Source organism: Peromyscus leucopus, chromosome 15, assembly GCF_004664715.2.
Source record: "Peromyscus leucopus breed LL Stock chromosome 15, UCI_PerLeu_2.1, whole genome shotgun sequence".
Classification (NCBI taxonomy): domain Eukaryota; kingdom Metazoa; phylum Chordata; class Mammalia; order Rodentia; family Cricetidae; genus Peromyscus; species Peromyscus leucopus.
Window position 1 is genome coordinate 61,073,748 of NC_051076.1, and position 26,581 is coordinate 61,100,328.

Below are 26,581 nucleotides of genomic sequence, written 5' to 3' on the forward strand. Positions count from 1 at the left end.
ATGCATGAGTAAATAAATCCTTGTTCAAAGCTCACTGAAATTTCCAGAAAACATTCTCTGCATCAGCTGAGCCTCTGCTGCTAATTCGTTCAGAGAGTGCAGCATTGAGAAGGGTAGTAAATCTTTAGAGGCGGTTTCACAGGCAATTCCCTGCATGGTGGGCAGTCGCCACAGACACAGACATGGGAAATAGTTTGCATGTGATTAGAGCTCCATAAATATTAAATGAATAAATGACAGAGAGGAGAATGCCTGGTGAGTCTGCAAACATCTACTTAAATCAGTACTGAGGATTTTTGCATTATGATGGAAATAATAGGAAACTCTCCCATACCATTATAATTGTGAGAGGAGAGTGAGATTTGTAAAAAAAAAAAAAAAAAAAAAAAAAAAAAAAAAAAAAAAAAAAAAAAAAAAAAAAAAAAAAAAAAAAAAAAAAAAACGCAATTGAGTGAAGAATCGTGGATCTTAAATCCTGGTACCAAGGAGGGCTGATCCAGTTACAGGATAGGGAAGGAAGGGTGGTGGAGAGGATGGTGGGGTGGGAAACTGGCCACTTCAGAACTGGATAGTATCATTTTGAAAACGTTTTTAATTTTGAGCTATTTTAAATATAGACATTATAAACAATAACACAATAAACACTCATATACTCACCATCTGAGTTTATTAAATGCTAACATTTTCATGGCATTCTTATCTATATATGTAAAACCTCCATCTATCTATATATGTATCTATTATCTATCACCTATTTATAAGCTATGATATATAGATACCATTCACCCATCTATTGATATATCTATCTATTTATATTTTTCCCCTTTCCCCCTTTCTGGCCTTCCTCCTTATCTATATATGTTTATTTTTAGGATTTTGAGACAGGATCTTGCTCTGTATCTCAGGCTTGCCTGAAACTCACTATGTAGCCTAGGCTGGCCTCAAATTCATGATCCTTCTTCCTCAGACTCCTGAATGATCAGATTATAGGCTGTGCCTTCATGCTCAGTTTCATTATGTATTTTTATTATGTATTGCCAAAATACACCTTTAGCTGCCTAAGGTTCTTTCTGTGTTTGGTTTGGTTTTTGGTTTTTGAAGACAGAGTTTCTCTGTAGCCCTGGCTGTTTTGGAACTTGCTTTGAAGACCAGGCTGGCTTCAAACTCAGAGTTCCGCCTGCCTTTTCCTGAGTGCCCAGCTTCTTCCTAAGATTCTTAGTCGAGGATTGATGAATTAAATAAAAACACAACAACACACTGGAATATTCTGCAGTTTTAAAAAAGTCATTGACTAAGATAATCTTCATTGGGCTGGGGAGGTTGTCATACAAGTGTGGGGTCTATTCTTCATGTTCTCAGAACCCATATCACAGTTAGGTGGCTGTCTGATCCTAGTATTGGGGAGCTGAAGACAGGATACTTGGGCTGAGCTGGCCAGACCAGCTGAAACAGGCAAACAGCAAGAGACCTGCTTCAGTAAATAAGGTGGAGAGCTATCTAGGAAGATGCCTGATGCTATGCACCACATGTATGCACACATGTATGCCCACACACATGCAAACATGAATATAAGTATGCATGCCACATGAGCGCGCGCGCACACACACACACACACACACACACACACACACAGATACAATGTTTATTTTGTTTGTCAATTTTCAATTAGGAGATGAATTCTAATTTTGTTAAAATATAGACATGCCAAATTTTTAAATGAAATGAGACATAACAATGGTTACTATCTTTAGGTGGAATGATTGGCGTGTTTGTCTTTATATATATATATATATATATATTTGTATTTCTACAGTCTCTTCAAAATAACTTCGTATTTTTGAAAAATATTATTTGTTTCATAGCAAAAAGAAATGTGTGTGTGTGCATGTGCGTGTGCGTGTGCGTGTGTGTGTGTGTGTGTGTGTGTTGTGTGTTGGATTATGTAAAGTGCTAGCAATGAGGTGACATTTAGGCTTCCATGTACAATGAAAAGGAGTACCTGTGCGATACAGGAAGAGATATTTCATTTGAACTACCCCAGGACAGGCCTGGGAAGTGTCCCATCTTCTTCTGTAGAACGGCTCACTCTTTTGGTAGGATTTTTGGTAGATTTCTCCATCTTCTACCTACATCTAAAGTCACTGGCCTCTTGTGGTCCCTCCCCACCGCTAAATGATCCCTTCTTGGTCCCCCACCAGCATGGTGTCTGCCAGGCCAAGGCTGTGCCGCTGCGTGTTAGCTGAGCAAATGTTGGCCGAGCAAAAGCAGCAGTACTCACGGTGTAGACAGGGAAGAGTTCCGGGTCATTCAGGTCCCACATGTTGATGTGGGAGCCAATCTGGACGCCAGGAAATCCTAGTTCTCTCACACAACGCTCCATCTCCTCGACGGCCAGCTCTGGGGCTTGCATAGGCAATGTCCCCAAACCCACAAACCTTCGAGGGTATCTGGCAACGGTGGCAGCTAGGTCATTGTTTAAAAACTGGCACAGCTCCAAAGTATCCTTAGGTTTGGCCTGGTGAGAACAGAAACAGTTCCGTGCCCGTCAAAACTGACTTTATCAGATGTTCATTCCCAACAACGTTGCCTCTTAGATGAAAATATCCACCCGTCTTAACGATTTTATTCTTTAGAAAGAAGAAGCACAGACTGAGAAAACAGAACTGCGTGGATACTGCTGGTTAATTAGAAGAACGGAGGCCAGAAGCTGTGGCTGAGCCTGATGGGCTAACTCTAGTTTAGACATGGAACGACGATCTGCCACTACCAGCAGCAGAAAGACCTTGAAGGCCTTCCCAGTGTCTGAAGCTGCCGTCAAGGCTTCTGTCTTGGCTCCTTGAAGGCTACCAGGCCTGCTTCCATACTGGTCCTGTTTCCTCTGTGCTCCCCACCCTTCCAGTGGGCTCTGACCCTGAGGCAACGGCTTGATTTCCTTTCTCCCAATCCTATCTCCAGCTTCTGCAGTCCTGGGGCCACAGGCTCAATGTGGCCATGCCTAGCTTTTTAAAGCGGGGTTCTGGAATCAGAACTCAGGCCCTCATGCTTGAGCAGCCAGTGGTCTTACATACTGAGTCATTTCTGCAGCTCCCACACCCACTTCGCTATGTGGGTTCTGGGGATTGAACTCAGGTTCTTCGTGCTTGCCAAACAAACACTTTATCTCTCCAAACCCACATAGAGGTTTCAAGATGTTTTCTTTTACATGTAATCGGGAGCACAGAGACCTGCGTCACGCCTGCTGGATTTGTGAACACAGATGGGGAAAGCATGGAGAATGGTGGTGTTTGCATTGCTCTTAACTCACACCTCAACCGCAGCAACTACCAGGTTAGCGAGTTCTTAGCTTTGTACCCAAAGTTCCCTCTGTGGTCTCCAAATCAATCAATAAACTCTTAGTGCTTGAGAACTGTTGACCCGTGGAAAGGGGCCTAGGACTCCCCTTCTGTACATTTCCTCAGGAGGCATAATATAGTTGGCCATTATTATCCTGTTGCAAACTTCTTACCTCAGAGGGCACCGCCTTATCAGCAGTTGAGCCATGGCATGGCAGGGGTTAGTCTGAGAGGTGAGCTCTGGTGGGGACACAGTCTACAACTGAACTGTGGGGTGAATCCAGAATTGGGTCTGACAGCCACATATTGGCTGCTGTCCTGAAGCAAGAACAAGGCTAGCAAGTCAGTCTGAGGAGCATATGCTGCCGGCCTATAAAGGAGCCGCTGGAGTAGGGGTGTGGCTCAGTGGGTAGAGCGTTGCCCAGCATGTAAGAAGCCCTGGGTTCCAACCCTGGGTTCCAACCCCAGTGCCGTATAAACTAGGTGTGGTGTAGTCTACCTGGATCCTAGCAGAGATGGGGGCAGGGAGGATCAGAAGTTCAAGGTTATCCTCAGCTACAAAGCAAGGCTGAAGCCATCCTGGGCTATCGGAGAGTTTGTCTCAAAAACAAACATCCAAACAAAGAGGAGGACAGTCAGGGGAGGGGCTTGATGGGACCAGCTGCAAGATTTAAGTTGTCTGTCACCTTCTGGGGAGCTGGACATGAGCCTTCACCATCAGAGATGGTTTGAGGTTTCACACTCACCCAGTAGCTAAACATGACAGGAACCGTGGAAAGAGCCTGGACTGTCACTCCTAGGGCACAAAGAGAGACAAATCTGTGAGAAGAAGAGCCTGTCCCAGGGCGAGGAGGCCGGCGGCTCCCACCCCACCCTGCCGCCTGGTCCTCACGGTTCCCCGCAGGCACGATCTCTCTCCCCCAACTCTCAGCTCTGCAGAGAGGGAAGGTTGGACAAAATTGGATCATTCAAGAAGAATGACCTGACTCTATTTGCCAAGGATTTCTTCTATCCTCCTTTTGACAAAACTTCGTTTAGGCAAGGCATTCCTCCACCATTTAAAGAAAAATAGCTTACGTTAATTACACAGCAATGCATTTCATTAGGACGCTTTTATACATGTATATAATGTATTTTGATCATGGTCCCCCCCCCCATTATCACTCTTCCTGGTCCCCTCTCATTCCTGCTCATCCTTTCCTTTCGTCTTCCCAGCTAACTTTTCTTCTACCTCCTTGTCATTTTTTTTCCATCTTTTTTTTCTGGTCTCCATCTTTTTTTTTTTTTCCTAGAGCTTTCCATTGTAAGTCATACATGACAAGTATATCTCTCAAGTCCTCTTAATTCAGCTCCTAAATTAGCCTGGATGGTTTCATGCAGTCCCCAGAGCTCGGTTCCACAGTCTCCGACCCAGGAATCTGAAAATCTGTGATCTGAAGAGAGCCTGCCTCTGGGGGTCATGGCAGGAACTGAATGAGTTAATGTGTGTCAGGGGCTCAGAACTGTGCTAGGGGCAAAGACAAGGCTTACTGAAAGGTCGTCATGACTGTTGTTGCCTCAAGGAGAATAACTGAGATAAACATACAAAAAATAACAAAAGCCAAAGGAGAAGCATGCGCTTTTGCTGCAGCCATAAATGACGCTTTCTGACTCCTGGGAGCCAAGTCTGAGCGTCAGTGTCTTCCTCTTGAGAGGGTGGGCCCTTGCTCTCTCTCCACATTTACAGAGAAACGTTGTTCTTTGTCAGAGGTGTAAGAAACATGTTCTTCTCCAAGCCCCACCCCTACACAACCCCTGTGTACACTGAGAACAGGCCACACAGGTCCTGTAAGTGACCACTGAGAACCAGGGCCACACAGGTGTCCTGTGGAGTAGCCCACTGAGAACCAGGGCCACACAGGTGCCCTGTGGAGTGGCCCACTGAGAACCAGGGCCACACAGGTGTCCTATGGAGTGACCTACTGAGAACCAGGGCCACACAGGTGTCCTGTGGAGTGACCCACTGAGAACCAGGGCCACAGGTGCCTGTGGAGTGGCCACTGAGAACAGCACACAGTGCCCTGTGGAGTGGCCCACAGAGTTGCTTCCAACTTTCCACAAAGCTGGACTGGAATGTTCCTTGAGTACATGTTTAAACAGTGACTATAAAAATAGCCCGTGGACAAAAGTACATGCCACCAAATTCCAAACTTCAAGACAGCCCTATTCATTTGGTGCTGCCAGAGTGCCTCCTTTTTTTGTGGACTTTGAAATAAAACACATTTCTACTTGGACCTGGGGGTGTACGCTTGTGATTCTAGCACTCCTGAAAGAGGACACAGGAGAAATAAGACTTCAGGGCCACCTTGGTTACATATAGTGAGTTCAAGGCCAGCCTGGGCTGTACATGAGACCCTGTCTCAAAAATCTGAAGTACTGGGGCTAGAGAGATGGCTCAGTGGTTAAGGGCACTGACTGCTCCTCCAGAGGACTTGGGTTCAAATCCCAGCACCCACATCACAGCTCACAACTGTCTGTAACTCCAGAGAGGACCTGACACCAATGCGTGTAAAATAGTATTATTAATAACAATAATAATAATAATAAATGATAAAAATAAAAAAATCTGAAGTAAGCAGTGGGCCTGCACAAGCCTGGTGCTGTCCACAGTCAATGACAGACTGACTCATTGCAGCGGGGCTCACAGGGTTAAACCCACCTTGCCGAACTACTGGGATAGACTGATAGATTCTGGGGGAGGGATGGTTATCGTCTGCAGTTGAGTAGCCAATAGTGAGCCCACCAGACTCCAGTGCATAGTTCTAAACCTCCTGGTTAAAAAACAGAGGCTCACAAACACAACAAGAGGACAGGAACGAGACTCGTAGGGAGGAAGGGCGTTGTCAGAAGACGATAAAAGAGAGCATGTGTGTGCATGTGCTTTCTAAAGTTTTTCTAAATTTATTTGTGCCTGTGTGTGTGTGTGTGTGTGTGTGTGTGTGTGTGTGTGTGTGTGTACCATTTGTGCCACAGCATGCATGTGGTGGTCAAAGGACAACCTTATGTATCAGTCTTCCCCTTCCGCTCTGTCCCTTGCCACTGGCTGTCCACAAGATTTTGGAGTCTGTCTCAGTTACTATCTCACCCCAGGGGCACAGGGATTGTAGTACCCCGGCCAACTGGCCTGTGGGCTTCTGGGGTCCTCCTGTCTCTGTCTTCCATCTCACTGCAGGGATGCTGAGATTATAGACACCTCTACTACTGCATCTGTCTTTATGTGGCTTCTGTAGATCTGCACAGTGCTCCACTACTGCATCTGGCTTTACGTGGCTTCTGTGGATCTGCACAGTGCTCTACTACTGCATCTGGCTTTACGTGGCTTCTGTGGATCTGCACAGTGGTGTGGCCAGTGCTTTACCCACTGAGCTGTTTGCTAAACCAGAATTAAAAAATATTTTAAGTAACAACATGCACTGTTATCATTTTGGTAGTATACCACTTTGTTTTCAAACTAATTTAAAGCTTTCAAATCCATGCTCTAAAAGCATTGGTTCGCAACGGGCCTCCTTCCTCTACTGAAGTCAACATTGTGGCTGGCGGGGAAATGGGAATCAGAAGTTGCCATCCTATAAGTCACATCAAGTGATCATCACCTTTAAGGGTGGGTGCTGCTTTACAGCAGATGGAAACATTGAGAGCATTTCACCTCGTAAGTACCTTTCTGGTCCATTTCTCTGATACGAGCTTCTGGGTCCCAGCAGTTCTGTTGGATCACTCTGAAGACCTTCCCGTCTTTCATCATCCTTGCTTCTCCCTGAGTCAGGAAAACCACATCAGCAAAGGATAAATCCTGTGTTCCTGAGTGTGACCATCCAGGTGGCTGTGTGTGGAGGTCAGCCTCGGGTGTCCTTCCTCTGGGGCTGTCCACCGTGGCTTCTCTCACTGGCCTGGAACTCACAGAGCAGGCTAGGCTGGCCAGTCAGAGAGCCCCAGGGACCCACCTGTCTCTACCTTCTCAGTGCTGGGATTACAAGCACACATCACCAGGTCTGTCTGTTCACACGGGTACTGGGGAATAGAACTCGGTTTCTCGTGCTTGCCGAGCGAGACCTTCCCTGATGGAGCTATCCCCTCAACCTGGATTAATCCTTTCCAGAATGTTTTGGAACATGTTTCTTCTCCATATAGTTTTAGGGATTTTTTTTTTCCTTAATCAGTATGGAGATAAAAATTCAATTGCTTAATGGAGCTCAGCTTTTCTGTCTCTTGCCTTTCAGGCTTGGTATTGAAGGGTTCTGCTGTGTAGGTACGTACAGCAGCTGAACACAGAGACAAGCCCTTTCTACCTTTCTATGTGACTGAAGATGGCCCGATCCATCATCTTGCTGATCTGGCTGTGAGACCCAGGAGGGCAACTTGTGTCTAGAAAATGTCATATCTCTGACACAATAGGGCTGGAAAAGACCTTTGAGATGGAGCATAATCTGGCTCTCTAGGGAAGCAATATATGGGCAGTGAAAGTAAGTAAGTCTGTGTAACAACACAGGGTCAGCTGATTCAACATCTTCATCGTCTGATTTCTCCTAACCAATCCACTGTTGTAGATTGTTATTTTAAGATGTGTTACATTTGTTCGTGCTGTGGGACATTTGTTTAATGATGCAAAGATGGGTTGCATTCTTTTATGTTGCATTTGTTTAACTCTGTGAAGCTGTGTTACTGTGCCTGTCTAAAACACCTGATTGTTCTAATAAAGAACTGAACGGCCAATAGCAAGGCAGGAGAAAGAATAGGCAGGGCTGTCAGGAGAGAGGATAAATGGGGAGACAGAGAGATCTAGGAGTGAGAGAAGGAGAAAGACTCCAGCGGCCAGCCGCACAGCCACACAGCCACACAGCCACACAGCCACACAGCCAACTATAGAGTAAGAAGTAGAGAAAGGTCAAAGCCCAGAGGCAAAATATAGACAGGATAATTTAAGAAAAGTTGGCAAGAAACAAGTTAAGCTAAGGCCAGGCATTCATAAAAAATAATCAGCCTCTGTTTGTTTCATTTGGGAACTAGGTGGCAGCCCCTCCAAAGAAGGAAAAATAGTAAAACAACCAACTACAATCCACTAATTTGTTCAGTCCTAATATACTGTAAAAACCTGTATAGAGGGCCAAGTCACATCCTTGGGGCAGAGCAGTAGATGCTAAAACTGGTTCCAGGGTGAATATAACAAAATTAGAAAAAGTTTTTATGAGTTTTTTGTAGTGGTGTTTCAATTCTGGTTTTTATTTCATAGACGTTGCTGTTTGAAGTCACCCCTAGTTTTCCTACTGTTTCTGAGAAACCGAAGGACTACTTCCTCGCCTACTACAAGGTTAATGCAAGCAGGGAAGAGCTGAGTTTTGTGGATGCCCAGCCTACAATCCGCTAAGCCAGGGACACCATCCCTGGGTGGTCCTCAGGGATGTGCAGGAGAAACTCACCTTGCCCTGCTGTTCGAGCTGCACCCAGCCTCCATAGCCGAACCTCTGCCGGGAGGAGAAGTGTGGTTAGACTTAACCAGTAAAGAAAACAGGCCTGGAGCCAAGGCGCATCCTCCAGACCCAGGATCCCAAGCTCTGTCCTGTCAGACACCATCTTTCTGTCTGTTCCCTCCTCCATACTGGCTCAAGATTTTCATTAAATCAATTCGCCTTTAAACACAGAGAAAGAAAAACTCTGTGTCGGGGCTGGGGATATAGCCCAGTTGGTAGGGTGCTTCCCTAGCATGCACGAAGCCCTGGGTTCCATCCTCAGCACCAGATACATTGGGGATGGTGGCTCACATCTCTAATCCCAGCACTCAGGAGGTGGAGGTCTGACAATCTGGAGTTGAAGGTCATTCCTGCCTACATAGGGAGTTTGGGACCAGCTTGGGCTACATGAGAATCTGTCTCAAAAAATTGGAAGAGACATAGAGGAGGAGGCTAGTTTAGTTGTTGTTTGAGAGTTTTATTATAGTTTTATTGTTTTTTTTTCCCCTTGAACTCCTGGCTGAATCCATCACCCTGTCTCAGTCTCCTGAGCACTTGGGATTACAGGTTTGTGCTACCTTGTCCAACTCAAGTGATATTTTAACTTACCGGGGACTTCATACCTTCATTATGTGTTCAATAGAACTCCTGAGGAGGCCGGGCAGTGGTGGTGCACATCTTTAATCCCACCACTCAAGAGCCGGAGGTAGGCGGATCTCTGTGAATTCAAGGCCAGCCTGGCCCACAGAATGAGTTCCAGGATAGGCTCCAAAGCTATACAGAGAAACTCTGTCTCGGAAAAAAAAAAACCCAAAAACCAAACCAAACAAAACAAAACCCCCAAAAACAAAAGCTAAAATAAACCCCCAAAACTCCTGAGGAATGAAAACAGAGATCTATTTTCTTAGAATAGTAGTTTAATTCAAATCATGGGATGAGATAGCTCAGCTGGTAAATGAAGGCAGAGGACCTGAGTCTGAGCCTGTTCACTCATGTGAAAAAGCTGGGTGCTGTGGCACACGTTTGGAATCCCAGCAGACCAGTCTGGAGCAGCTTTCACGGTGGACTTCGCCATATCACTGTTGCCAAGTTACCTCATTAGAGATCAACCCAAAGCATTTCCCCCCATGACTTCCTGAACCAAGATTCTCCATAACAGCGGGCAGTGAGTCCTGACTCCCTAGAAACCACTGTACTCTGTGCTCGTGAATCTGGTGTCTTTCCGCCTCACGTTATCTGTTTTAAAAATGTATGTGTGTGTTTATGTGGATGCACATGTGTGCGGAGGTGTATGGGTAGATGGAGGCTTGGAAACCTTAGCTGTTGCTTCTTAGGTACCATCCACCTGGAGTTTTGAGACAGAATTTCTGCTAAATAATGAGCCCCAAGGATCCACCTGTCTCTTACTCCCCAGTTCAGGGATTAAAGGACTGCTTTTTTGTTTTGTTTTGTTTTGTTTTAGACAGGGTTTCTCTGTGTAGTCCTGGCTGTCCTGGAACTTGCTCTGTAGACCAGGCTGTCCTCGAACTCAGAGATCCGCCTGTCTGGCTAAAGGATTGCTTTTTAATGGAGGTTATGAAGATCAAATTCAGACCTTCCTGCTTCTAAAGCGAGTGTTTCACTAACTGAGTCATCCATCCCCTAAACCACGCAAATTTTCTTTAAGAATCCCGACCCTAGCCAGGTGGTGGTGATACAGGCCTTTAATCCCAGCACTCAGGAGGCAGAGGCAGGCGGATCTCTGAGTTTGAGGCCAGCTTGGTCTACAGAGTGAGTTTCACGACAGCTGGGACTACACAGAGAAACCCTGTCTTAGAGGGGGAAAAAAAAAGCAACAAAGAAAAGAAAAAAGAAATCCTGATCCCACCCCTGTTTGAAATCACCATAGCAAGTAAAAACAAAAGATCTGTGAAATACTAGTTCTCTATAACTCTTAGTTAATCATCATCCCAGATGTGCTGACTGCCCTTTTCTTTCTTCATTGCGCAAGGTGGTGGAGCTTGTGGGGGTGTGTCTATTAATATTTAAGAAGAAAAGGCAGGTTCGAAAAGCAATGATATAATTTCTTCCAAAAATACTTAAGGTTCCCAAACAAAATAGCACTGACTTATTCTGTTGGAAAGTTTGGAGAAACTGTGAGAAAAGATCAGAGACAGGCATTTTGAAATAGGTTCCCTACTAAAAAACAATGTGAAGTCAAACGACTTTCTGCTATTGTTAATGCTACTTTAACACCAGCTCTCGAGGGCTGAAGATGTGGTTCAGTAGGTAGAGCGCTTGCCTGGCATCCACAAAGACCTGGGTTCCATCCCCGGCACTGCATAAACCAGGTATGGTGGTGCACACCTATGATCCCAGAACTCCAGAGGTAAAGGCAGGGAAATCAGAAGTTCAAGGTTATCCTCGGCTACATAGCAAGTTCAAGGTCAGCCTAGGACATATGACATACTGTCTCAAAAACAAAACAAAACAAAACAAAACCAGACACAACTCATTCTACTCTGGTAATATAGGCCACAGATAAAGGAATAAAGAGAAAGACTCTAGCCCACACAGATATTAACTCCCTTTACCTCACTCTCATCCTTCAGGGAATCACGGCCATTGGAGTCTAATTATCCCAATACTGACTAACCATCACTCCCAGGGAAATGTCTACTATGTTAAAGATCTGGTTGCTTCACTTGTGGGCTGGGATCCCAGGAGGAAGTTCCCTCTGTGGGTTAATCTGAATGGGAGAAGTGGGGAGGGACTTGATGTCAAGGGGGACACCGAGGAACAGAGGAAGTAGTGATATGTTGGGGGCCAGACTTCTCCATTGGATGGGGTTAGATTGCTCTGGCGTACCCACAAAGCTTTGGGTTCACTTCTAAATATCAAGTGCTTCGCCTGTCAAGCTGGGTTAATAGTGTAGATAATAACTACACATGTTGTGACATTTTGTATAAATCATCTCTCTTTTTTTGTGTATTTGTGTGTGTGCTCATGTGTGAGCATACATGTGTGCAGGGGCATGTGCATATGTAGAGAATTGTTCCTCCTCAGGTTCCATCCACTTCATTTTTTGAGGCAGGGTCTCTCTCCCGTTGGTTTGGGGTTCACCCATTAGGCTAAGCTGACTTGTCCACAAACCCCAGGGGTCAGTCTGTCTCTACCTTCCTGGTGCTGGATGACATGGTACACGTCACCATGCCTGGCTTTTTACATAGGCTCTGGAGACTGAACTCAGGTCCTCAACTGAGGTAACGCCTCAGCATTGTTTTTTGTTTTTCGTTTCCAAAGGTACAAGGTGTTATGGCTGTTACTGTTGCTCTTATTCTTATGAAGGGTCTGCCTATCTGCCTGCAGCATGCAACTAAATACCCCTCCTCTTTCAGTGGAGTAGGTGAGCAGACGGGGAGGTAGTAGAAAAAGCCACCAAGACTTCTGCTTGGAAGTGCACTCTTGTTTGCTGCTTAGGAAGTTTCCGGAACATACATCTATGTACCCCCAAATTCTTTATCTCCCCTTTTTCCAATCAGTTTTTAAAAATGCCTTTAGGGTCCAGATGGTGGGGCACCTGAAAACTGTCAGCTCTAGATGTCCAGTTCTCTGCTTCACATGGAGATAGGCTGTGGAGGGGGTGGGGTGGGGGTCGGGGGGTGGGGGTAGGAGACAGGAAAGGGAGGTGAGAATATGACAGCCCACTACGGAAAGCTTTCTCCTCCCCGCAAAGAGCAGGCTCTGTTCTAGGCTCCTCTGGTTGTCCAAGACGGAGAGTAGGAGGGTCTTAATTCTTAGGATTTAGCTGGAAACAGCCTCCTGTGCTCAGATGGAGAATTTTCTTGGGACCTAGTGAGATGATCTCTTTCTAAGGATGCCAGAGAATGTGTTACCCAGAAACAGTGGGCATTGGCTTAAACTGTTGGAAGGGAGTTGTGAAGACTGGCTTTAAGCTCAGATCTCACAGTAAGGATGCAAGTAGAGGCCGGGATGTCATACACATCTGTAACGCAGCACTTAGGAAGCTGAGGCAGGAGAATCGTGTGTCAGATTCCAACCTGGGCTACAAAATGAGACCCTATCTAGGGGGAGTGGGCAAGGTGGGGAAGAGAAAGGGAAGAACGGATGAAGCATTGGATTCTTTGTGCAGTGTACCTCCATGTGGTTGGAACTGAAAATTCCTCTCTGACTTACTCTGTCTTAGTCTCTTTGGGATACTCTGACACAATGTCTCCCACCAGAGGCATCTAAATGCAGACATTCACATTCCCGTTCCTGCCAAGCCTCATGCCAAGAAAAAAGTGCAGAGCTTCCTCTGGACCGTTTTATGAGAATCGCCCGGTTCCTCGAGGTCTAATTGCTTCCTGAAGCTCCACCTCCGGGTACTCTCACTTGCAAGCTCGGGTTTCAGTATATGAATTTTGAGAGGAGATAACATTTAAACCACAGAACTTTCTAAGCCCTTTCAAGATTCCCATCTAGATAAGGAGGTAGAGACCCTGGAGCTTGGGATCCTCCTGGTGCGACATTCTCTAGGTGGATGATGAGTCATGCTGGCCAGTCTCTCAAGGAGAATACAGGTGGGAAAGGTCCTCTAGAACCCACTCTTTAAACTGTGGGTCATGATCCCATGTGGTAGTCTCTTAATGGGTGTTATGAAAATTTCAGCAACAGCAAAGCATGCAACGATCAAAAATCAATTCAAAGTCAGATGTGTAACGAATCCGAGGTGGTTCTGGCAGTCTGTGCCCGAGTTGCGTTGTGCAACTTCCCTGAAGCCTTGGTTCTGAACACACAACCCACGTACTTTGCACTGTGCAGGCTGTCACACTGTGCCACTCCATCGAACAAGCCCCTGACACATCTCCGCTGAGACTTGAGACCATTGTATGCACTCAATTGCAGTGAGTGACTGCTGTACGTATAGTTTCCAGCTCTTAGAGAAACATAATGGATTCACTATGGAAAACAAAGACTTCCAATATTTCTCTGCTGTCATTCCTCAGCTGGTAAGTATCCTGTGAGTGTATTTTTGGATTGGACTATGTTCGAGTACTTGTTTTAAATATTGCTGTCCCAGGGCTGGACATAGAGCTCAGTCTGGAGAGTGCTTGCCTTGTGTGTATGAAGTCCTGGTTCGATCCCCAGCACCATATACACAGGCATGGTGGCTTATGCTTCTAATCCCAGCAGTCGAGAGGCAGCAGCAGGAGGGTCAAGAGTTCAAGGTCATCCATCCCTGGTTACACAGAGAGGCCAGCCTGGGCTATGAGACCCTGTCTCAAAAAGCAAACAAACAACAAACAAACAAAACATTTGCTGGCTTGGAATTCATAAGATGGCTTCAAGAATTTTGGCTTGGGGTTAGGACAGAATTCATAGTGCTTTGTGGAATGGCCCTAAAAATACTTCTGCCATTCTATACTATATATTTATGTGATATAGCATTCTCAGCACTGTTATAGAAACAAAATACTCATCAATTCCGAAAAGCATTGAAGATGTTTTATGTCCTGCAGTGTCCAATGTTCAGCCAAGGTTTAATTCTTTATGTGCAAACAAACACATTTATCTCATGAATATGAAAATTTGCTTTTTATCCTTAGTACATATTAAAGAATTGTTTTAAAGTAAATTTCAGTACATGTTTGATTTGCATACCTATTTTATACACTAGTATATGTCGGATGGCATAAAAATGTCTTGGTATAAAGGAGTCCTGAGTGGGGAACTCTTGAGAAACTTCAGAGCAGAGCCCACCAAGGGAGCTCTGAGCATTTCATGTGGCTTTTTGTCTGTACTTTATGAGGTTCAAACGAAGAAAATCTGTGCCTTTGGAGTTAATACTCCTTGCTTCCACTAGATTGAGGGATGTCATGAATTTGAGTGTGTGTGTGTGTGTGTGTGTGTGTGTGTCTGTCTGTCTGTCTGTCTGTCTTTGTGTTTTCCTAAAACTGTCAGGTTAGGGAGTATGATACATTGCACACATCATTTATTCAACATAAGTGTTCCTCAGATGATTCATCATAAGCCAGGGGTTGAAAACAGTATTGGAAGAAGAAAGACACTACCAGTAGCTTCCATAGGGCTCCTGGGAAGTGGCTGGGACATTCCTCTCATAAAATCATTAACATCATGAAGTGTTGTTTACACTTTTCTAAGATGTACCCAGGACAAGAAGTTCCCAAGCAGACACGCTCCACTGCGGGGTGTGAGGTCAGTGGGGCTCTCTGTTTCCATTGACCACAGTGGGATAGACTTTCAGACAGCTCAGGACTATTCCCACATTCCAGTCTGTTATTTCTACCTCCCAGATCACTTACCAATGGACAAAGAAATGCTTGAGATCAAAAGTTTGTTTTTTTCCCTTTGAGACAGGGTCTCATATAAACCAGGATGGCCTTAAACTCTCTGTGCAATGGAGGATGACCTTGAACATCTGGCCCTCCTGCCTCCACCTCCTGAGTGCTGGGACAATGGGCACGGACCCGCTTTAACACAGTACTGGAGACTGAACGCAGGGCCTCACGCATGCTACGTGAACACTATTTCACCTGAGCTACACACGAAGCCTGAGGTTAGCATTTTTATATGAGATAACAGTGAGAAGAAAATGTGCTTGCACAATGAACCACTTCTTATTAGAGTTTGTGTTAACTCATTTTTTTTCCACCTTAAATAAAATAAAGATTAAACATTATCAGTAACATGAAAGTACTCCAGAACAGGAAAGACGGGGTAAAACCAGATACTGTCCTAAATTAACTTCTAGGTAGTTACAAGTTTCCTCTGTGTTCCCACCTTGCTTTTTCAGTACCTCTCCTTCCCTCCTTCTCTTCCTCCCTCCCTCCCTCCTTTCCTCCCTTCCTGGTCTGGAATACACTCTGTAGTTGTCTTCTTCAGCTTACTGACACCAACTTCACAAGTTGTGAAGTGGGCTGAAGAGATAACTCAGAGGCTAAGAGTGTGTGTACTGCTCTTCCAGAGGACCTGAGTTCTGTTCCCAGCATCCTGGAACTCCAGCTCAAGGGGAATCTGATGTCTCTGACCACACACACACACACACACACACACACACACACACACACACTTCCCCTTTTAGCACCTCTCCTGGAATCCAGGGCTTCCCACATGCTAGGCAAACACTCTATCACTGTGCCATGCCCACAGGTCCACCCCACCTTTTTTTCTTCTTACAGAGAACACTATTTAGAGAAACCAATGTACAAAAATTCCATGTCACAGCCTGTGGGGTTTTCTAAGATACCTGCTTCCCAGGTCTCCCTAACAGGGTTCACAGCTTAAAGATCAGGCAGGAAAGGTTTCAGACAGAGCTCTGAAATAGACTGAAAAGACATTTCACAAAGCTATCTCCTGGTACCTCTAGAGCCTATTTTAAACATTTTGGAAACTGACCACATTCTATTTTTTTTTTAAAAAATGGTCTTTTAGTTGCAACCGTGACTTTCGATCTTTGTAGTTGGCAGGTGTCGTTCCAACAGCTGAACACACTATTTAACAGACAGCAAAGCTGCTTGACTTAAATCATCCAGGGATTTGAAAGGATGTGTCATGTGAGGAGGAAAGAAACGCTCCAAGAAGCCCTTTATTTCTTTGAGCCATTGCTCCACTGAATTGAATGTAAGAGTCATCTTTGGACAGTAGGAAATCACAGTTACCAAGTCGCTTCAAAATCACTCCCCCAAGAGCGAAGAAGAATGACACTCAGTTCCCTCTCCAAAGAAGAGCGAGGTCTATACACAGAGCTGTTGAGACTCTGGAAAAGGTCCAGAAAGAATCCCGCACATTAGTTGCCATTACCTTTTCTAGATCGGGCCATTCCTTTGGAAGAATATGAGTGTGGATGTCAATTTTCATCTCCACAGGATCAGAGGAGACACGTGTATGTACAAAAAGGGGAATTTGATGTCAAGAGATCGTCATGAAAGGCAGAGTTCATTGACTTCCTCCGTCCCTTTATGTCTACCTTCAGGTACCAGTCAGAAGGCCTGGCCAGCCCAGGTTTGGTCCATGCCAGCTGCCCTATTAAAGTTCAAGATTCTGTTTATCCCCTTGGCTTTGGTTCAGTAGTCTTTGGTAACGAGGACTCAGCACAAAATTTAAAAAGAAAAAAAAAGGCAGCAAGAAAACAGGAATGTACTCAACTTCTGGGGCCAAAAGGGCAGCACGCTGCCTTGACTCAACAGAAGCTCAGAACTTGACTAATTTGGAGGTGGGGATGTTGCTCAGTTGGCAGGAGGCTTGTCTAACATGGGTTCCATTCACAGCACCACTTAAACCAGACATGATGGTGCACACTTATAATCATGGCACCTAGAAAATAGAGGCAGTTGGATCAGAAGTTCAAGGTCACCCTTGGCCTTATAGTAAGTTCAAGGCTGGTCTAGTAAATATGAAACCCTGCCTCCAGGAAAAAAAATTGACTAATTTTGTATTTTAATATTTAAATTTTATCAAGATACATTCTGTTAAAAATCAACTAGCATGTATTTAGACATAAAATAATTCAGGGGAGTTTTAAAGAAAAATCGTATTATCGTCTAATTCATCTCTTCTTATATTTGGTTTTGTTACCCAGAAGTAACTCATGTTAATGGTTTTTGGGTTTTGTTTTTGATCCAGTTAGCTATTTCCATGTCTTTAAATCATATTTAAAAACTGTTTGTTAGAGCAAGGAGGTGGTGGCACACTCCTTTAATCCCAGCACTCGGGAGGGAGAGGCAGGCAGAGCTCTGTGAGTTTGACCTGGTCTACAGAGTGAGTTCTAGGACAGCCAGGACTACACAGAGAAAGCTGTCTCAAAAAAAAAAAAAAAAAAAAAAAAAAAAAAACAGTAAAAAAAATAGAAAGAAAGAAAGAAACTGTCTTATTCACAAAAATTTAACATGTTGAAAACATAGTAGGGTAAGTTTTCTCTTTTAATTATTTTAAGTGTGTAAGTATTTTGTCTACATGTATGTCTGTGTACCCCATGCTTGTCTGATACCCTCAGAGATCAGAAGGGGGCATTGAAACTGGAGTTATGGATGGTTATGAGGGCATTGGAGCTCCTAGAACCGGAATTACAGATAGCTGTGGGCTACCATGTGCGTGCTAGAAACTGAACCCGGGTCCTCTGGAAGAGCAGCCCACGCTCTTACCCACTGAGCCGTCTCCCCAGCCCCGGGAGTTTCATCTTCCCTTGCATCATCTTTATGGTTACATTTCGTTCTTTGCCTCTGGTTTTCTACTGGTGGTTCATTTCTCTTCTTACTCACTTAGACGTGCAGGTATTTAGCAGGCACTGGCTGAGAGCTCTGCTGAAAAAAATGGTAGGGGAAGTTTCATCTTGCAGAAAGCGTCTACCATTCAGGTTGTACTTTGTCCTCTTGGACTTTTCAGTTCATTCATTCACTCATTTATGCATGCATTTAACAAACACTTCTGGGGACTTCCTACGTGCTGAAGATGTAAGGTTGAATGAGATGAGATGATGTACTTCCTATAATAATAGATCACTGTATACAGCCTTGCGTAGGGATAGGAACCAATCAGCATTCCAGCTGAGGGTGGGTTGTGTGGGCCAGGAGGGTGTCCACTGAAGCATAAAGTGGGACTTAACAGTCATGCCATCAAAGGGAGCCTGGGATAAACCCGTCCTTTTCCTCATCTTGGAAAGGAAAATGTTCAAAGGACCCTAGGGGCTCCGACAGAACGTTACATCTACTCTAGGAATGTTCCCTTCTGCGCAATCTCTTCAGTACAGAAACCGAGTATTCAAAAAGCCTTCTGGCTGTAATTCACCTGATTATGGATGAATTATAAAAGCATATTAGTGATTGATGCTCAGCGTGAGAGGGAACAAGGGGAAATTTCAATGCTCTTGCCTTTCCTTGTTTCATGAGACCCATTCTCATACTGCTTGGGCTGTCCTCCAAGTCCCTGTCTGTGTAGGATGGATTGCCTCGGACTCTTGATCTTGCCGCCTTCACACCTCATGCTGACATTACAGGCATATAGCACCGTGTGTAGCTTTTTTTTTTTTTTTTTTTTTAAAGACAGGGTCTGGTGTATTCCAGGCTGTCCTTGAACTCCTGGCCCTTCTCTTTCCTCTTTTTGAGGGTTGGGATTACTAGCCTGCACTACCAGACCCCGTCTGCATGGTTTGGATGGAGTTCAGGGCCTCTGCACACTAAGCCACACCCCGGTCTCTCCCTCCCCCATTCTCCTTATTGGGACCCCATTGCATCCCACCTCCATGTTCTGCTTTGTCCACTCCCACAGTCAGGCCCTTGTCTCTCTTCACGATTCTTTCATTGCTGCTGCTGGTCACTGGCTGCAGTGGCGGCTCCCTGCGGTTTGTCCCAGAGACTGTCTGGACCCAGCACAGTCTCTTTGAAACACAACATGCCTTTTGGCATAATGCTGTTTGTGGTTTTTCACTGCGAGGTCCGTGAGAAACCCAGAGCTGCTGGTGTCCATTGAAACCCGCAAGAAACAAGCACCACTAGTTGAGTCTCGGCCCCTCTTGTCTCCGTGCGCTGCCTACTGTGCCCTGGTCCCCAGTCACGGGCCGCATTTCCTGCTTCCTCACACAAAATTCTGGCACCTTCCTGTCTCTATTTACAGCTTCCTTGGTGTCTGATGCCTGCAACAAAGGTCTTCGTCCTCCTTTCTAACTCTAACCATGACTCAGTATTTAGCCTAAGCATCATCATCATGTCTTCTGATCACTCCTATCTCCCAGAGATAAAATGGACCACTCATACATCACCCCATCCTCCACCCATACATCACCCCATCCTCCACCCAAACATCACCTCGTCCTCCACCCAAACACTTCCCCGTCCTCTATCCACACACCTCTCTATCCTCTATCCATATACCTCCCCATCCTCCACCCATACACCTCCCCATCCTCCACCCATACACCTCCCCATCCTCCACCCACCTTGCCTACCCCCAGACTCATGAATAGAAAGGACCCCCCAGAAGTGTGAACAAGTTCTAGCTTAGATGTCTTCAAAGACACCAGAAGTTCTTCCTGCTGCTTCCCCTCCACCCCGCGCCCCTGGACTTAGGCACCCAGAGACTCTTTGTCTCTTTCCCCTTCTCAGCAATGGCGGCGGGTGTGTTGTTCCACAGACTGGCTGACTTTTAGGCGTGTCTGTGGGGGACCGTCTTGACTGCTAACTGAGGTGGAGAAATCCAGTCCACCGCAGGCAGCACCATTCACTGTGTTTGGGTCCCGGACTGTTTAAGTGTAGAGAAGGTGAAATGAAGTGTACACCAATCGGGGCTCAGTCCAGTTAAAGAGGCAAATTATAATGGAAGGCAGAGAGGGGAGTTTTGCTCGGTGTGGTCACAGTGTGAAGAGGGGCAGAGAGGTTCACTGACCCTCCCCGACTCCACCTTCTGGGCTCCTAACAGGGGGGTTAGGTTTAGGGCAGCATGGATGCTTAATTAAGAAGTGCTGGTCAATCAAGGTGTGGTCCCAGCCACTTGACCCATCTTTATCTGGGCTCCAGTCTTAACTAATACAGTCTCCTCTGCAATGAGGTCTGACAAGTTGGAACTGTCTGAAATCTCTTCCTGGGAGGTAAGTTCATTCTCTGGCAGGCACTAGGCTTCAACCCTTTTCTTTCTCCTTAGCGTGAGATTCCTGGGGAGCTTCCAATGTCTTGGAGTGCCTTGCTTCAATATTCCAATACCCAAAAGAAGGGCACAAGTGGTGCCCCTTAGCACAGTGGTTGTCACCCCATGGGTCACAACCCCTTTGGTGTGTGTGTGTCGAATGACCTTTTCACAGGGGTCGCATATCAGATATCCTGTATATCAGATACTTACATTACAATTCACAACAGTAGCAAAATTACAGTTATGAAGCAGCAATGGTGATTATTTGGCTGGGGATGACCATGAGGAACTGTATTAAAGGGTCGCAGCATTAGGAAGGTTGAGAACCACTGCTTTAGAATGTCTTTATTTCTGCCAGGCTGCTGACAAGTCTTACTGTTTGGAGACCACCTGATTCAGTCTTCCGCTCTTAACTTTGTCTGTGTTCAGAAACTGCTGAACTAATAACTTTTTGAGTAAACACCACAGGAACAGGGACCATACTTGTCTGTTGATTTTATGTGCTGCCTTGTCAAGGTCATGACGCTCAGACCTTACACCAGACACTGCTCTGCCCTTTTCTGCTGATGTAGTTTTAAACTGTAGGAACACTTAGATCAACGGAGTTTCAGCAAACTAATCTGTTATTCACAATGGGAATGAGCTTCATCCTGGGAGCTGGATGAGACTTCATTTAAAAAAAAAATAGCAACAGACTGATTTTCTCTCCTCCCACCCCTTGTCTATCTGTCTATCATGTCCCTTATTGATGGTAATATGTTCCAAAAATGTGTTTGGCAACTTTGTTATTGTGCAAACACCATTGAGTGTATTTACACAAACTTAAATGGTATAGGGCAAGCAAAAGACTTGGTAACACAGACAAGATATGAAACTGCTGCCACTACAGCATCATTGTGTTGTTGTTGTTGTTGTTGTTGTGTGTGTGTGTGTGTGTGTGTGTGTGTGTGTGTGTGTGTGAGAGAGAGAGAGAGAGAGAGAGAGAGAGAGAGAGAGAGAGAGAGAATATGCTCTAATTGGTAACTTGACATATCTTAGAATCATCTGGGAAGAGTCTCAGTGATGGATTGTAGATTAGGTTGACCTGTAGGCATGTCTGTGGGGACTGTTTTGATTGCTGACTGAGGTGGAGATGTCCAGTCCACTGCTGACAGCACCGTTCCCTGTGTTTGGGTCTGGACTGTGTAAGTGTAGAGAAGGCGAAGTGATGAGTAAGAATGGCTGCATTGCTATCTCTCTCTGCTCTTGACTGTGGATGGGATTTGGTGACTGTTCTGAGCCCTGCCACCTTGTCATCCCTGCTATGATGAACTATGTATGACCTGGAACTGGAATTGTGAGCTCAAATAAACCTTTTCTCCCTAAGTTTTTTTTTTTTGGCGGGGTGGAGGGTTTCATTATGTAGCTCTAGCTGTCCTGGATCTGTAGACCAGGCTGGCCCCAAACTCACAGAGATCTGCCTGCCTCTGCCTCCCGAGTGCTGGGATTAAAGGCGTGCGCCACCACTGCCCAGCATCATTGCTTTTCTTTTCAAGATGTTCTATCACAGTAACATTATCAGACAAAGTTTCCATTCCCAGAGCTCTCTCTGGCTCTTTTTATATTTATGCAACTAAATGCTCAAGGGTTGAAACAGAAACTAGTTATTGGATTTGAATTTTAAAAGCGTTGGCCTCAGAGGTAGATGGAAGACTTTAAGCCATAGACTTGGGAAGGACTAGGGTAGAGACTAAATGTTGACTTGGGTCTGACTAAATAAAGGTCTCCTAGACAGGGGAAGAAGCTCAAATAAGGGACAGCAGCTTGTGGACGCTGTGAGTCCAAGCTGGAGTGGGAGAAGAATCCCTAGATGACTTAAGAGGTCTTGGTCTAGGAATGGACAAGAGCTTTATGCTCATGCAGAGGAAGGAGCCAGAAGGCAGGATGGAGGTTGTGCCTGGACCTACCAGGCTCTGTGTGGGTGAGCAGAGTAGCCACAGCTCAACACGGTGAGAGAGCTTTAGGGTGATGGCAGAGGAGGATGGAAGCAAGCCAGGTATCAGGAGGCCTGGGGGAAAGAGGTGACAGATGGGGGTGAGGCCTCAGGCCCTGTGTGTGTGTGTGGTTAGAGAAGCACAGAACTACCCAACATCAGCGATTACCCACACTAAAGACTACTCTTCCTTCCATTCCTTTGCCTGTTGCATTAGTTACTTGTCTTGTTGTAAAATACCTTACAAAAGCAACTTAAGGAAGGCGTGGTAACTATGCCTCACAGTTTGGGGGCAGGGGTGTAAGGCAACTGGTCACAGTCTTTCTACCTTAACTAACTTAGTCTCGAAACTCCAACCATGCTTGCTCCCTTTGGTCTTTGTCCAGTAGGAAGTGAGGCCATGGTCTGAGACAGAATTTAAAGTTTACAGTCACGCCCTTCACATGGCTGGTGACAAAGGGCAGCCTCAGCACTATAGTGCAGCTGGACGGTAGGGATGTCTAATCGTCCAAAGTCTAGAATAAAGCGCAGTCACCTGTACTGGACAGCTGTACTGAAGGTATTATCCACGCTTCTTATCTCTGTTTTGTTTTTCCTTCTGTGTGCAGGTGCATGGGGAAGTCAATGCAGGGTTTCTCCCATAAATGCTCTCTACCCCACGTTTTGTTTTTGTTTTTGTTTGTTTGAGCCAGGGTTTCTCTGCGAAATAGTCCTGGCTGTCCTGGAATGCCCTCTGTAGCCCAGGCTGGCCTCGAACTCACAGAGATCCACCTGCCTCTGCCTCCCGAGTGCTGGGATTAAACCACCACCTCCTGGCCTCTACGCTGTTTTTGAAAGGGTCTCTGACTGAACCTGCAGCTCGTTGATTTGACGAGGCTGGTTGGCCAGTGAACCCCAAACATCTTCCTGTCTCCACTTCCCCAGCCCGGGACTACAAGTGTGTGCCGTTGCACCCAGTGGCTTTTTCGTGGTGCAGGGGATCCAAACCCAGGTTCTCACGCCTGTGCAGCAAGCATTTTCCTAACTGGGCCGTCTCCCCAGCCCCTTTGTGAACACGTGACAGTACCTCAAGCGTTTGCATTGTCTATAAAAACATGTTTAGGAAGAACTTGCACTGTTTCACACTGTTAGTGTTCCCAGAAGTCACCATCACCCCTGTCACGCTTGACCATTAAACACATAGATGACGTCACTCAGCTGTTTAGTCACGTTCCCATTTGACCCTCAAACCCACAGGAGATGCGGCTTTCCTGTTTGCCTCAACAACCGAGTCAGAAACCTTACAGCCCTGTGCGTTCTACTCCAGGCATTTCCTGAACTACAGACTGTCCAGGATCTCCTCCCATTTCATTAGTTTTGCTGGATCAGTTACCTAATAAGAGTCTGCACTGGGCAGGAGAGACGACCCAGTTAGTACAGTGATGGCATGTAAGTATGAGTGAGGACCTGAATTTTTTTTTTTTCCCAGAGCTGAGGATCGAACCCAGGGCCTTGCGCTTGCTAGGCAATCGCTCTACCACTGAGCTAAAATCCCCAACCCAAGGACCTGGATTTGATATCCAGCACTCAAAGTGAAAACAGCTGGTGCATACTTGTAATCCCAGCACTGGGGGGCAGAGACGAGTGGATCCCTGGGGCCAGATGGCCAGGGAGCCTAGCTTTCTCGGTGATTTCAATGCATTCAGTGCCTGAGACGTGACACTGGATGTTGTCCTCTGGCTTCTGGGCTTCTGTGCATAAACGCACATGCACGGGTGCAGGGACTTGGCGGGGGTTGGGGGTGGGGCTCAGGAACCACCCCTTACTAGGACTGAGGAAACAGGTTCTTTTCACTTCAACTCAAATATAGAGTGCCAGCCCCAAAGCTAGCACGTTTGAATTCGATTCATCTGTTTCCTCCACTATGACTTTGGATCAGGCACCATGAGTTCCTCTGGCGAAATCTCTTCATTCACTATTTTTGGAGTTGATGACTAATTCAGAAATGAACAGTAGGCATTCACAGAGTCGGAGATAGTGTGCCAGGCCCTCGGGATATCAGTGTAGTGTGCCAGGCATTCATAATATCCGTGCTGGAGCTGTCAATCTTTGCCCCCCACCCCTTTGCTACACTGTGAGGTGGAGAGGCAGAAATAAATTCATGTGAAATCCAGCACCTGGGGTGGAAAGAACGAATTCCATACTAAGAACCCTGAGGCAGAAAACAATTTTTTTTTACCTAAAGGGTTAAGGCTAGATTTGGAAAGTTACAGTTTCTCCCTGTGAAATTTCAAATGTCAGTCACCCAGGGGACTCTAAAAAGACGGGTATCGGCCTCTCCCCTGACACTCCCCATCAGTTACCTTTAACTTCAACTTGGCACACTCTAGAGTCACAGAGAGGAGATTATCGAGGAATTGCCTAGATCAGACTGGCCTGCTGCATGTCTAGAGGGGAGTGTCTTAATTATTAATTGATGCAGGAGGGCCCAGTCCTCTGTGGGAGGCATCACTTCTAGGCAGGTGGTCCTAGGATGTATAAGAAAGTTAGCTAAGGTCTGGAGAGATGGCTCAGTGGTTAAGAATGCTGACCTTTCTTTCAAAGGACCCAGGTTTGATTACCAGCACCCACATGGCAGCCTACAACCATCTGGAACTCCAGTTCTCCTGCCCTCTTTTGGCCTCCGTGGGCACGAGGCCCACAAGTAGCACACAGACTTGCAGCTTGCAGGAAAAACATCCATACACATAAAATACAATAAATAAAATAAAAAATATTAAAAAAGAAGGCTAGCTAAGCAATGAGCCATCAAAGCAGTATTCCTACACTGTTCCTGCCTCCAGGTTTCTGCCCTGATTTCCTTCAGTGACGGATTATGGCCTAGAAGTGAAAGCCAAATAAATATTTTCTTCTTTTAAGTTACTTTTGGATGGAGTGTGTTCTTACAGTAACAAAAGGAAACTATAACACCCCCACACACGCGCGCACCCCCCCCCATATACACACACATCCAAGAATGCAATGCGTAGTCAAATTTGAATTTCAAATGAGTGGCAGATAATGTTCCCAGTGTAATGCTATTTCAAATATTGCACAGAGCACAGTTATAGTAGAGTGTTTCCCTGCTTAGTGCTGGGACTGCCGCTTAGTGGTGGTGTCCTCAGAGGTCAGAAAAGGACATTGACATTGGAGTTATGGATGGTTGTAGGCCACTGTGTGGGTGTTGGGGATGAAACCACGTCCTCTGAAAGAGTAACAAGTCCGCATAATGACTAAGCCGTCTCTCCAGCCCCTGGAATTTTCTTAAGTTCTTTGTGTGGTTGTGATGTTTTGTATAATATTAAGGACCTGGCTTAATATTATACTATCCCAGGGGCCCAGAAGGTACACTACCAGCTGCGCAGGAATGAATCTAGATACACTGAGTTCTTTAGTCCATTCACTTTATTCTTCTAAGCCAATTCTATCTGCACAGTTTCAGCCCTGTCCTCACATTCAGCTCCTCTCTGTGCCCAGTTTTCCTGTCCTCATAGTTTTAGTAAGCTCTTAGGCTTTTGACCTGATCTTCCTCCTCCGTCTCTTTGTCCTCCATCTATATCCTTTCTGGCTCCTTACCCCTGGCCCTGATAAACTCTACAAGAGATCTGCTTTACCCTTTCCTGAACCTCTGTCTTCCTCTCTTCTCTCCGGCCATGTGCTTCTGTGTCCACCTCTGGAATTCCACTCCAGTCCTTACTGGTTATGTAAAACACCCTATTTCCTAGGCATGGAGGAAGGGGATGGTCTGAGCTTCATTTGCACAAGAAACAAAGCTGTGCATCTCCAGCCAGCTTGTCTCCTAGGCTCAGCAGGGGAGTTAGTTACCTAGAAGTTCAGCAGGTCTGAGGTGCTGAACTGTTTGCCAAATGGTCTGGGAATATTTGGTCACGCAAGAATTTCATAGCAGAGGACAGCTGAAATATTAAAAGCTGGATTGTGAGACCAAAATGAGCCATCTTAGAAATAAGACAAATGCTTTCACCCTAAAATTAAGGCCTAAGATTTCTCCTTTTGGGAATAGGCCATTAGTTACTGAAACCAGTCAGTTCAGATTCCAGAAACCAGGAAGTGTAAAAGTACAGCATCACAAGATAGTCACGAGGTAATGCCTGCTGGACTATGGAATGTCCTCTCCCTGGTTTCCAGGGTAACTGACC

At 45.7% G+C, this 26,581-nt stretch overlaps 1 protein-coding gene and 1 long non-coding RNA gene across 3 annotated transcripts in view; one reads left to right on the plus strand and one right to left on the minus strand.

The window, feature by feature from the left end:
- The window catches only part of Acmsd (aminocarboxymuconate semialdehyde decarboxylase), a 33,673-nt gene extending 16,925 nt beyond the window's left edge, over positions 1–16,748 (minus strand). The window contains exons 1-5 of the mRNA XM_028874928.2: positions 16,619–16,748; positions 8,786–8,830; positions 7,029–7,125; positions 4,079–4,128; positions 2,279–2,515 (exon numbers count right to left, since the gene is read on the minus strand). Coding sequence (XP_028730761.1) covers positions 2,279–2,515; positions 4,079–4,128; positions 7,029–7,125; positions 8,786–8,830; positions 16,619–16,675 — 486 coding nt within the window. The 5' untranslated portion in view covers positions 16,676–16,748. The remainder of the gene's footprint in view (positions 1–2,278; positions 2,516–4,078; positions 4,129–7,028; positions 7,126–8,785; positions 8,831–16,618) is intronic.
- LOC119089168 lies at positions 13,567–16,865 on the plus strand. 2 transcript variants are annotated; one of them, XR_005093037.1, is made up of 3 exons: positions 13,567–13,806; positions 15,176–15,374; positions 16,684–16,865. It is a non-coding gene; the product is annotated as an uncharacterized LOC119089168 (long non-coding RNA). The 2 variants fall into 2 exon arrangements; XR_005093038.1 differs by lacking the exon at positions 15,176–15,374.
- The last annotated feature ends 9,716 nt before the right edge of the window (positions 16,866–26,581 follow it).